The sequence below is a fragment of the Pongo pygmaeus genome, chromosome 13 (genome assembly GCF_028885625.2).
Source record: "Pongo pygmaeus isolate AG05252 chromosome 13, NHGRI_mPonPyg2-v2.0_pri, whole genome shotgun sequence".
Lineage (NCBI taxonomy): Eukaryota > Metazoa > Chordata > Mammalia > Primates > Hominidae > Pongo > Pongo pygmaeus.
In genome coordinates, this window is record NC_072386.2 from 83,681,482 (window position 1) to 83,694,338 (window position 12,857).

Here is a 12,857-nt window from a genome sequence, read left to right on the forward strand (position 1 = left end):
CAACCTCCGCCTCCTGGATTCAAGCGATTCTCCTGCCTCAGCCTCCCGAGTAGCTGGGATTACAGGCATGCACAACCACGCCAGGCTAATTTTTGTATTTTTAGCAGAGATGGGGTTTCGCCATGTTGGCCAGGCTGGTCTCGAACTCCTGACCTCAGGTGATCCGCCTGCCTCAGCCTCCCAAAGAAGACTAAGAATTCTAGGCCGGGCGCAGTGGCTCACACCTGTAATCCCAGCACTTTGGGAGGCTGAGGCAGGCGGATCACGAGGTCAGGAGATCGAGACCAGCCTGGCCAACATGGTGAAACCCCACCTCTACCAGAAATACAAAAATTAGCCAGCCATGGTGGTGCACGCCTGTAGTCCCAGCTACTCGGGAGGCTGAGGCAGGAGAATCGCTTGAACCCAGGAGGCGGAGGCGGAGGCTGCAGTGAGCTGAGATGGCGCCAATGCACTCCAGCCTGGGCGACAGAGCAAGACTCTGTCCCAAGAAATAAAAGAAAAGAAAAGAAAACTAAGAATTCTAAACAAAACAAAATGCCAACTCCTTGAGGTCTCTGGAAAGTAAATAATGGCAGGCAAATTGGAAGAAGGAGGGTGACAAAACTTGAAGAAGTCACGAAACAGGCATGTGTTTCCCAGTTTTCTGTACTCCTACCCCTTTCAGCTTTTTTTTTTTTTTTTTTTTTTTTTTGAGACGGAGTCTCTGTCACCCAGGATGGAGTGCAGTGGCACAATCTCAGCTCACTGCAACCTCCATCTCCCAGGTTCAAGCAATTCTCCTGCCTCAGCCTCCCAAGTAGCTGGGATTATAGGCGCCTGCCACCACGCCTGGCTAATTTTTGTATTTTTAGTAGAGACTGGGTTTCACCATGTTGGCTAGGCTCGAACTCTTGACCTCAAGTGATCTGCCGGCCTCAGCTTCCCAAAGTACTGGGATTACAGGCATAAGCCACCGCGCCCAGCCCCTTTCAGCTTTGATATAAAGGCAGACCTCCCCCCAACCCCGTCAAGTGACTTCCCAGTTGACATGTGCAGTAAAAACTCTAATAAGAGCTCGGTCTTTCTGGCCAAAGGACCAGGAAAAGGAGCCCCTGTGAACCAAAGAATGCAGGGGGATATCCCTGTGTTCTTCCTCTCTCTCTCTCTTTCTTTCCCAGCCCTGCTGTGAGGGAGACCCCAGTCATGCTACCATAAAGAGGCAGATGGGCAACAAAACTCCAAGACATTTCTGTGAGCCAAGCAGTGTGTGTTGATGAATCCTAGAGAAGAGAGAGCTAGAGGAGGGGAATCCCTAAGTCTGGGTATGGGCTGGCACAAGTCCTGGGCTCAGGCCTAAGCTGCACATGCACAGGCAGATACAGAGAAGTGAACCGAGTCTTTGAAACTTGAAGTGGTTCCACCGGGACCACCACAGAAGGGGAGACAGTTTGTCATCTGAACTTAACTGAATTGGTTGTCTGCTTACAATCAATCTTCTCCAGGGGATTTTAACAAGTTGCAGACTCTCGGGACTTGGTATTCAAAACATCCAGAATACGATCCAACATTACTAGATGTGCAAGCAACCAGGTAAGTATGACCTATTCACAAGGAAAAAGACAACCAACACATGTCATTCCAAAAATGACTCAGATGTTGGATCATCAGACAACAACTTAAAACAACTTTTATAACTGTGCTCTTAAGATGAAAACAAAGGGCCGGGCGCAGTGGCCGTAATCATGTCTGTAATCCCATCACATTGGGAGGCAAAGGCGGGTGGACCACCTGAGGTTGAGTGTTCGAGACCAGTCTGGCCAACATGGTGAAACCCTGTCTCTACTAAAAATATACAAAAAATTAGCCAGGCGTGGTGGTGCACATCTGTAATCCCAGCTACTCAGGAGGTTGAGGCAGGAGAATTACTTGAATCTGGGAGGCGGAGGTTACAGTGCGCAAAGATCGCAGCCCGGGTGACAGAGTGAGACTCTGCCTAAAAAGAAAGAAAGAAAGAAGTTCTTGATGGAGACCCAGAAGCTATGAAAATTAAAAATAAGAATTCTAGAACTGAAAAAATTATATTTCTGAAGTTAAAAAATGTAATGGATGGACTTAGTAGCAGAATGGAAATAACAAAAGAAAGAGTCAGTGAATTGAAGACAGATCAGTAGAAATTAACCAGAGGACACTGAGAAAATGGATTAAACAGAATGAACAGAACTTCAGGATCCTGGGAGACAACACCAGAAAATCACATATTTTTTGACACTGGAGTCTCAGAGGGAAAAGAGAAATTGGTGCAGACACTAAAAAAGTTTTTAGAAATAACTGCTGAAAACTTCTTAAATTTGACAAACAATATAAATACACATTCAAGAAACTCAGCAAAATCCAAACAAGATGCTCAGCATATCATAATCGAACTGCTGAAAACCAAAGATTTAAAGAATCCTGAAAGTAGCCAGAAAAAAACCCAATACACTCGGTATGGGGAACAACAATTTGAAATGCGGGTTATCTCAGACATATAATAAAAAATCATGTAGGCCAGGATGCAGTGGAACAATATCTTTAAAGCACTCCTAGAATCATCCATCCAAAATTCTATACCCAGTGCCAATATTCTTCAGGAATATGGACTTCCTGAAAAATCCTAAAATATGTCCACAAATTCACTGGAGATCTTCTCTTCAGAAGCTGGGGCCTAATTCCCCTCCCCTTGAGTGTGAGCCAGAATTAGGACTGACTTTTAATGAATAGAATATATCAGAAGTGACATTTCATGATTCTGAACTTTTAGTTATTATGGTGAACACCAGTCCCCTGACAACATGTGACAACATGGTTCAAATTTGAGTTACCAGAATATATAAACTGTAATTGCATGCAGTTCTTTCTGCTAGCTCCCCAGTCCACAAATCACTACATAATAACAGAGGTATATCATGATCAGTGACCAATCATGCCTCTTCTTTCCAAAACCTGCAGGTGATAGGTCACTGTGCATCTGTGTTCATTTCACGCACAGACAGCAAAGTGTGAATTGTGTGGCCTCCTTGTCTTCCAGTGATAAACCCACATGGCATTTTTACACAAATGGATATTCAAAAGAGAAAACTGACAAATAAAGATAGAAGTGCAGCAAAGAAACTCAAAACTGAAAACACTGAAAGTGAATGCAAATCAAACATAAATGGGGTCACTGAAGAAACAGACTATGGGGATGCTGGCACTGCTGCCGAGAAGGTGAATTCATCAAATAAATGAAGAAAGCAGTTGTGATGAAAAGGATGAAGATGTCCCAGAGGAAGGAACGTCAGCAAAAACCTTCACATTAAAGGGACTTGGAGATATTTCATGACATTGAAAGCAAAAAGGATAAAATATTGGAAGCTGATCCAAACTCAGAAGGGGCATGACAAGTTTCTGAAACACAGAAAAGGTGCTCGCTCCATATCATAAGGTACATGACTTTTGAAGAAGGCAAGCACTGTTCAAATGTCTCTTGATGGTTTTTTAGGAAGACATCGAGCACTTTAATTCCCAGTGTTGCTAATGTTTTAAATTACAGTGTACAAAAATATTTACTTTATTGTTTCCTTATACATTTCTAACAGTACAAGATTATCAGTGTTTTGACAATTTTCAAAAGACAGGAAAAAATCACAATTTTACCCATTAATGATTATGAACAGCACATGGCAGTTTCAGGTTGGAAGGTAATTTTTACAGTTCTGAACTGCTGTGCAGTGAGGGCTGTCTGTTTTATGTTCGGAGACTCTGTGTTCTGCTAAAATTCCCTGAAGAATGTTTCTTTTCTGTTTTGTCAGGCAATCAGTCTCGTTAGCCTTAGTCTGCAGGTCCTGCGTTGCCTTCTGTTTGGTGGTGGTGGTCCGAGTGTCAGTTCAGAGTGTGGCTGTGTTGCTTGGGCTCTGCCTCTTGTATGTGCAGCTCTGGGCTGAGCATGGAATTCAGCTCATGTACAGAATTAGAGAATCCTGTTTTCAGGTCTTTGCTCTTCAGGATTTCTCCCCAGACTCTCTGGCACCCAGGGGGCCCCTTTTCCTCATCCTCTGGCTTAGAAAGATGGGCTTTCTCTCTGATGATTACCTGCCCACACTGCCTGCTCATTTTACCAAAAGGAATGCCCCTCAGGCAGAAAGCAGAGAGAGAGAAAAAAAAAGATGGATTATTTCCACATTCTTCAGACCATAGGGTCATTTTTTCCTGCTCCTCTGGCTGGAAAGACAGGTTTTCTCTCAGAATTTTTTTTTTTTTTTTTTGAGACGGAGTTTTGCTCTTGTTATCCAGGCTGGAGTGCAATGGCGCGATCTCGGCTCACTGCAACCTCCACCTCCCGGGTTCAAGTGATTCTCCTGCCTCAGCCTCCCAAGTAGCTGGTATTACAGGCATGCACCACCACACCCAGCTAATTTTGTGTTTTTAGTAGAGACAGGGTTTCTCCATGTTGGTCAGGCTGGTCTTGAACTCCTGACCTCAGGTGATATGCCCGTCTTGGCCTCCCAAAGTGTTGGGATGACAGGCGTGAGCCACCATGCCCAGCCTGACCAGGGTCATCTTTAGGTCAGGACTGAGAGAGAAAAAGTTTAAAAAAGGAAAAAAGCCAGGGATTATAGCCACACTTTCTAGCTTGCAGGGCCCCCATTTACCAGAATGTTTTAAGAAAGTTCCAGACTGTTTTCCCATCAGCTGTGTATGAGGGTTCCCGTTCTTCCACATCCTTCTCAGCAAACAAGTTAACCATATTTGGCACAGGATTTCTAGACCTGTAGGTTATGGAAATGCCATAGTACGTTTTGAGGCCAGTAAGGAGTTCTGCGTTTTTTGTTTGTTTGTTTTTTTCCTGAGATGAAGTTTCGCTCTTGTTGCCCAGGGTGGCGTGCAATGGTGTGATCTCGGCTCACCGCAACCTCCACCTCCCAGGTTCAAGCGATTCTTCCGCCTCAGCCTCCCTAGTAGCTGGGATTACAGGCACGTGCCACCACACCTAGCTGATTTTGTATTTTAGTAGAGACAGGGTTTCTCCATGTTGGTCAGGCTGGTCTTGAACTCCCGACCTCAGGTGATCCACCTGCCTCAGCCTCCCAAAGTGCTGGGATTACAGGAATGAGCCACTGCGCCCAGCCAGGAGTTCTGCATTTCTTACGAGAATCTTTGTGAGATGTAGATATTGGCTTCATAATAATAAAGTGAATTTGTGGTATTAAATAAATGGAAAAAAAAAAAAGACAAACGGTACAAATTAAAAGTTCTTGAGATGTTTGGGCTGACCATGAAGGGATCCATTATCTGAAGAGTGGCTTAAGATTTAGAAGGCATAGCTTTACCGTCTCTTTGTCTTCTAAGGGCAGGGCATCTTCTATCTTCTAGGACAAGGTATAGTAAGTCTTACCAAATATGTAAGACATGTTGTTTAGGGATATTCAGCATTCCTTTTCCCTTCCTAAAGGTACTCAGGTTTCTTTCTCAGAAATTGTATATATTCATCCGAGAGGTCTGAGAAAAAATAAAAAAAAATTGTGTATAGTTTTGGTGAGATCGTCAATCCAGGAACCTGTTTCCCCATATTAAAGTCAAAGGAACTATACTGTTTTCACTGCCAGGCTGGGGACTCTTAGTACCTAAGTTTGGTCCATTCTACTCTTTTTCATGACTTTGAATCTTGAGCAAATGACTACAGTAAGATTGGGGTTCATTCATGTCATCAACAGCACCCCAGCTGTATTGTTAGAAGTACCTGTCATTCTTAGTTCCCAACCAGTCTTAATCCTGGTTCTCCAACTTTCATAAAATTCATTTGAGTTTTTTTTTTGAGACAGGGCCTCACTCTGTTGCCCAGGCTGGAGTGCAAGTGGCGTAATCTGGGCTCACTCCAACCTCCACCACCTTGGCTCAAGTAGTCTTCCCACCTCAGCCTCCTGAGAAGATGGGACTACAGGTGCACACCTCACCTGGCTAATTTTTGGATTTTTTGTAGACAATGGGTTTCATCATGTTGCCTCAAGAAAAATAATATCAGGGTAATATTAAGTCTTTTATCAGTGACATGTAACTGATTTTTAAATATTATATAGCACTTCCTAGTTTAACCAAACTGGAGGCATGTTTTACATGATGGGCTGATGTCTCATGAATAACTGTGCCAAAATCCTCACTTCTGAGTGCACTGATGCAGTAGATGGATGTCTCAGATCTCTCAGCTCCCAGATTGGGCCAACTCTCCTTATACCACCACACCAGGGACCTGGAAGGAATGGGGAAGGGGACTTTATAGGGCAGAGCTTCCCCAGACTCTTGTTCCACCCTGAGGATAAAGTATTACAGTAACTTTCTTCCTGCCTTCCAGAGGCACTTTCATTCTTCCTAGAGCTCTCGTCAACCCTGACCTCTTCCTTTGTCAGCAAGGTCAAAGGCCTGAGCCACAAGCCTTAGCTGTTTCCAGAAGGATGATTGTGTGCTCCCACCTATATCTGAGGTCCTAGACTCCTCAGAGGAAGTCAGCTTCATGTGATCTAGGCTACTCAAGCCTGGGGCTGGTGTTTTCGCATTCTGGTATGAGAGACTTGCTTCCTCAGGAAAGATCTTTATAGTTTACACAAATGTAACAGACCACTTAACAATAGCTAGTCTCTAAAACGTACATCTTAAAATGGCTTTATACTTACGGGAATTCCTAACTAAAAAAAAACTCATTTGATTTATATCACATTGTAAAATATAGTTTACTTCAAAAGATCGCATCACAGTGTTTAAGGGATGATTATAAACTTTTAGCCCTTAAGAGAGAATATATATACTCAACTGAGTACTCTTTCAAAGCAGTCCCTGTCAATGTTTGTCCATTGATTCCACAGCAGCTCTCACTGCCCACCCTGCTTGAGAAGCCTCTTGGAGAGTTGCCTAGAGTGTCTATAGCACTCATCTGAAGGCCCTCCATGAGAACAACTCTTCTTTCTCTTCCACATAGATATTCTTGCATCAGCCCAAAGCTATTTGGACACAAGTTTGGTGAACACGGTAAGAAAGAAACAAACCAAGCAACAAAAACAAAAAGCAGGCAGTGCTGTGTTAGACTGAAAGTAAAAGATGAAAACTCTAAGAACCTATGAAGTGCCAGGGCAGTGTTGGTTGCTTTCACCCATACGGTCTCCTTTGGTGTTCTGCTGACGCTTGTGAAGCAGTATCCCTACTGACAATGACCCTAGCTTAAGAGGGCTGAGAACTGCTGAAAGTGAAGCTGTTTATAAATGGTACAGTCAGGACCAACAGACACATGGGTGTGGTATGACTGCAAAGCACATGTGGAATTCAGAGATGGGATTACCATCCCTACTATAAAGGGCAATATGATCTGTTGCAGGAGGGTTGTATAAGGTACTTAGTTACACAGGTCACACTGATCCCCTTTTCCTCTTTTTTTCTATGCAAGTATCTATTTGTCTATATGTCTGTCTACCTTGGTAGGTTGGGCTCCTTGAAGAAGGGATTACGTTTTCTTCATCTCCATATCCCCAGTAGCTCGCCAATGCCCAGTATACATCAGGGGCTCAGTCGCTGTTTGTCTTATTTTCTTGTTGACTCTACTCTGACTTAGGACATATCACTTTCCTCTCTTGACCTTCACATTCAGATGTGTTAATAAAAGTGGATAAAGACCACTCTAGCTTTAAAACACCCTCCAATATAGCGAGAACTCTGAAACCAGAAGCAGAAGCTGAGGAATGGTGAATAGAGCATTTTCCCTCACACAATGGGTATTAGGGTGGTATCTTGTCCTTTCAATGCCTCTGCAGAACTTGACCCTAGTTTTTCAAATTGGACTCAAGAATGATCTTAGTGTTGGTGGTTTTGTGGTTTTGAGACTTTGTTATTGACAGAACAGCTTCTGGAAATCTGAAAAGAAAAAAAAAGTTAGTTTATATATTAGTTTGGAATATGAAATGTATTTTGTCATGGTCTCCAGAGTCCGAATATTGATCTCCGTGGAGCTCTCCTACCCTCTGCTACTGCTGATAACTCACAGTACTGGATAGACAGCACAGCCTGAAGACCAAAAAACTCAACTGCCGACACACGGCTGCAGTGTGGTCAGTTACTGATCTACCGTTTATGAAGCAGGCCTACAGATGTGTGTGTTCTTCTGGGTAATTTAAATTGACAATTAATTAACAGGGCTGGTGCTAGGTAAACATTATAGGTTAGAATCCCTAGTGTGGATTAATTTGCTCTCTTCCATGATCACAGACTCCCTGCTTAGCTCCAGCCTGCTGGTCTCCCAACATATGCTAATGATTACATGGGCAGGATCAAGGTCTCTTATTACCTTGTTTGAAAAACTGGAAACTCATCTGTTATTGCTGGTGGTTAGATACCTCACCTAAGTAAAATATTAATTAATGATATTAGGCCAGGTGCGGTAGCTCACGCCTGTAATCCCTGCACTTTGGGAGGCAGAGGCAAATGGATCACTTGAGGTCAGGAGTTCGAGACTGGCCTGGCCAACATGGTGAAACCCCATCTCTACTAAAAATACAAAACTTAGCCAGGTGTGATGGTGTGTACCTGTAATCCCAGCTACTCCAGAGGCTGAGGCAGGAGATCACTTGAACCTGGGAGAAGGAGGTTGCAGTGAGCTGAGATCACATCACTATACTCCAGCCTGGGTAACAGAGCAAGACTCCATCTTGGGGGAGAAAAAATAAATAAAATAAATACAAAATAAAAAAAGAAAAAGTCCCCAACCATTAGTTGTCATATTGTGACCCCCCAAGAAGACATAACTTTTTATTAAATTTTAAATACAGATGTTTATTTTTTATTTTTAAGACGGAGTCTCGCTCTGTTGCCCAGGCTGGAGTGCAGTGGCGTGATCTCGGCTCACTGCAAGCTCCGCCTCCTGGGTTCATGCCATTCTCCTGCCTCAGCCTCCTGAGTAGCTGGGACTATAGGCGCCCGCCACCACGCCCGGCTATATATATATATATTTTTTTTTTTTTTTTTTTTTTTTTAGTAGAGACGGGGTTTCACCATGTTAGCCAGGATGGTCTCGATTTCCTCACCTTGTGATCTGCCCGCCTCAGCCTCCCAAAGTGCTGGGATTATAGGTATGAGCCACCACGCCTGGCCCAGATGTTTATTTTTACCTCAATATTTAAGCAATTTAACTTCAACCAACCCCTGAATTTGAGCTAAGGATGCAGAGTATATAAGCGTTTGTCAGCTAAACATTTTGCCCGCCATCAATAGTTACTCAATAAATAAAGTTGTTTTTTTTTTTTTTAAAGAATACACAGCTAAATAGGGCAACTAAGAATTGAGTTTTATGTGTTATGATACAATAATGAATTTTAAACTTTCCAAAAGTACAATAACTGGTCTATGTTCTCGAGTATAAGTCTAGACAAATACAGTTTCTGGAAGTAACTACAAAAGCCAACATTTATTGAGCATTTGTTGTGTGGCAGGCACACAGGTTATCTGATTTAATCCTTATAACAACCTGGGAGGTTAAGTACTATTAATATGTTGATTTTACAGATGATAAAATCCAAAGTTCAATAAGGTAAATATTTTTGCAAGGGCACAGACTTATCCTAAGATGGATATTGGGGGCCTGACTCCAGAACCTTAGACCTCTACAATGTAATAAGGTGAAAATAAATTTATTTCCAGAATTCCAGATACTGGCACTGGCTTTTTTTTTTTTTTTTTTTTTTTTTGAGATGGAGTCTCGCTCTGTTGCCAGGCTGGAGTGCAGTGGTGTGATCACTGCAACCTCCACCTCCCGGATTCAAGCAATTCTCCTGCCTCAGCCTCCCGAGTAGCTGGGACTACAGGTGTGCACCAACACGCTCGGCTAATTTTTGTGTTTTTAGTAGAGATGGGGTTTCACCATGTTGGCTAGGATGGTCTCCATCTCTTGACCTTGTGATCTGCCCGCCTCGGCCTCCCAATGTGCTGGGATTACAGGCCTGAGCCACCACGCCCAGCCACACTAATGCATTTTTAAAAATTAAAAGCAAGAGTGTTTAAAGAAAAGGTAAATACATGGAATGCAATGCTACAAATGAAAATACGAGTGATTAAATAATACTCCTCACCTTGTGAACCTGCCTTGGGTTATAAAAGCAAATTTGGATATTTCTGGATTTTGCCTTGTTATTTAATGGCTAACTGTATTATTTCTTTTATTTATTTATTTATTTATTTTTGAGACGCAATCTCGCTTTTTGCCCAGGCTAGAGAGTGCAGTGGCGCCATCTCCACTGACTGCAACCTCCGCCTCCCAGGTTCAACCAATTCTCCTGCCTCCCAAGTAGCTGGGATTACAGGCGCACACAACACCAGGCCCGCCTAATTTTTGCATTTTTAGTAGAGACGGGGTTTCACCATGTTGGCCAGGCTGGTCTCGAACTCCTGATCTCAAATGATTCACCCACCTCGGCCTCCCAAAATGCTGGGATTACAGGCGTGAGCCACCGCACCTGGCCTGTATTATTTCTAGATAACATGTCATCCTGGCTTTGTGACTAATTTTATGCATAGGTGAGTGGCATAACTTGTCAGCCTGCTTTTAAATGTAACTTCCTAAAATACCAGCAGCATTTAATTTATGTATATATGATACTGGCTTGCATTTAAGGTGGGTATCAGAAAAGAAAGCAGAAAAATCCAACTTGCCTTTTTCACCGGGAGTATGGGGGCTTCTTTGGCCAAATCGTGCTCGTGCGGCTCCATGTGCTGGGCAGCAGCTGTCCGGCCACAGCCTGTCGGTTGCATCCTGCTTCTCTACAGAGGTTTCTCCAAAAAAAGAACAAATGGAGAGATGAAGGTAAGTAAAAGCGGCACTTTAAAACTTTTAGAGTGCTGGGTTTCTAAATTTATATTCTGAAAGACATTAATCTCTTTTTGAAAATGTTTTATGCAAGCCTAATATACATACAGTATCAACCTCATTTTAGAAACAATTACGACAGAGCTTTGGAACAGAATTTACGTAAACGACCTCCTTCCAGAAGATGCTACTAAAGCAACAAGATTCAAATCCCTCTCCCTCAGAACAGCAGGGAGAGCCACTGCAAAGGCGCACGTTTCAGTCTAGCCATTGCGCAGTGGGAACGCAGGCTTTCCCACGCTGCAACAGACCTGTGTTCTCAAGACAGTCTCTTCCGTGACGAGCAGGCGCTTAGGGCTACCTGTACCTTCAGACATTATGGTATATTTGGCCATGTCATTTGTCATAGGTGTAAAAACCACGACAACCGAGAGCCTGAAGCTGCTGGGATGAGCACCTGCCGCGGAACTGCATTCTCGCGCTCCTTCCTGCTCTTTCCAAGAAGCCAGGCGCGGCCGGCCAGCATCCCGCTCTCCCGGACCCCGCAGTCAGTGTGGGCAGTAGGCCCAGAGTGGTGCGAGCCGGCGGCGGCGTTAGAAAGGCGGCGTACCGACGAGCAGAGTGACTCAGCCTCCGGCTCCCCTTCAAACCGCCATCTTATCGCCGCTTCCCTCAGGAGCAGGCGAGCTCTGCCCCGGGACCTGCTTCGCGACTTCCCTTCGCCCGAGAACCACCGGGCGGAGGCTGCGGCCTCTCTGGCCCTGCCGGGAACAGGGAGCAGGGAGGGGAGCGGCGGCCGACCGGCCTGAGGCGGGCGAACGGCCTGTGGTCTCCAGGCGCTGCCTGCTCCGGCTCAGGGGCCTCCTGGATCCCGTCCCGGCCCAACTCCGGGCCTCCGCCTCCACCGCCGCCGCCGCCGCCGCCGCCGCCGCCGCCGCCTCCGGGAGCCCGGAGCCGCGTCCCGCCGGCGCCGCCTCTTCCGCCTGCTAGCCGGCGGGCCTGGGCGGTGTCCGCGCCGGGCGGGTCCGCTACGTCAGCGCCGCCCGCCCGCCCCGCCCCGGCCCTCAGCCTCGGCCTCGGCCTCGGCCTCGCAGCGGCGGCAGCGGCGGCGGCGGCAGGTCCCTCCCCAGACATGGCCCTGGGAGGCGGCAGCACATGGCGGCCGCGGCGGCCATGAGCGTGCCCCCGACCCGCCCCAGTCCCCCCTAGAGGCCGCCGCCCCCGCCCGCCAGCCCGCCCGCGCGCCACGGCCCCACCACCCCCGGCCCCGCCGCCCCCCGCCCGCACCCGCGCCCGCGCCCCCGCCGCCGCCATGGGCGTGCAGGGCTTCCAGGACTACATCGAGAAGCACTGCCCGAGCGCCGTGGTGCCGGTGGAGCTGCAGAAGCTGGCCCGGGGCAGCCTGGTGGGCGGCGGGCGGCAGCGGCCCCCGCAGACCCCGCTGCGCCTGCTGGTGGACGCCGACAACTGCCTGCACCGCCTCTACGGCGGCTTCTACACCGACTGGGTCAGCGGCGGCCAGTGGAACCACATGCTTGGCTACCTGGCGGCGCTGGCCAAGGCCTGCTTCGGCGGCAACATCGAGCTCTTCGTCTTCTTCAACGGCGCGCTCGAGAAGGCCCGGCTGCACGAGTGGGTTAAGCGGCAGGGCAACGAGCGCCAGACGGCACAGCAGATCGTCAGCCATGTCCAGAACAAGGGCACCCCGCCGCCAAAGGTCTGGTTCCTGCCGCCCGTCTGCATGGCCCACTGCATCCGCCTGGCGCTCATCCGCTTCCACGTCAAGGTGAGGCCGGGGATCCGGGCGGGCCGGGGACTGGGGCCGCGCCGCACCCCTATCCCCCTTCCCAGGGCGCAGAATGTCGCCCGGCCGTGGCGGCGCTGGGGGCAGCGAGTTCCCCCAGCCCTTGCCCGGGATAGCCTGGCCGGGCCGGGCCGCAAGATGGATGGCCGCGGGTGCAGGCCGCGCGCTGCCCAAGCCCGTCTCCAGCTGTCCCTGTTCGGGGTCCACGGCCGCGTG

At 47.1% G+C, this 12,857-nt stretch overlaps 2 protein-coding genes across 4 annotated transcripts in view; one reads left to right on the forward strand and one right to left on the reverse strand.

Moving 5' to 3' along the window:
* Positions 1–6,700: 6,700 nt before the first annotated feature.
* FAM120AOS (family with sequence similarity 120 member A opposite strand) lies at positions 6,701–11,833 on the reverse strand. The gene is given in 5 exon segments (XM_054500478.2): positions 6,701–7,863; positions 7,866–7,896; positions 10,684–10,733; positions 10,736–10,803; positions 11,295–11,833. Coding segments are annotated over 5 exon segments (216 nt in total). The 5' UTR covers positions 11,312–11,833; the 3' UTR covers positions 6,701–7,813.
* Positions 11,834–11,918: 85 nt separating this feature from the next.
* The window catches only part of FAM120A (family with sequence similarity 120 member A), a 114,177-nt gene continuing 113,238 nt past the window's right edge, over positions 11,919–12,857 (forward strand). For 2 of the 3 annotated variants that reach the window (XM_054500474.1, XM_054500475.1), the window contains exon 1: positions 11,919–12,623. In XM_054500474.1, coding sequence (XP_054356449.1) covers positions 12,150–12,623 — 474 coding nt within the window. In that variant the 5' untranslated portion in view covers positions 11,919–12,149. The remainder of the gene's footprint in view (positions 12,624–12,857) is intronic. The other variant, XM_054500476.2, reaches the window with a different exon arrangement.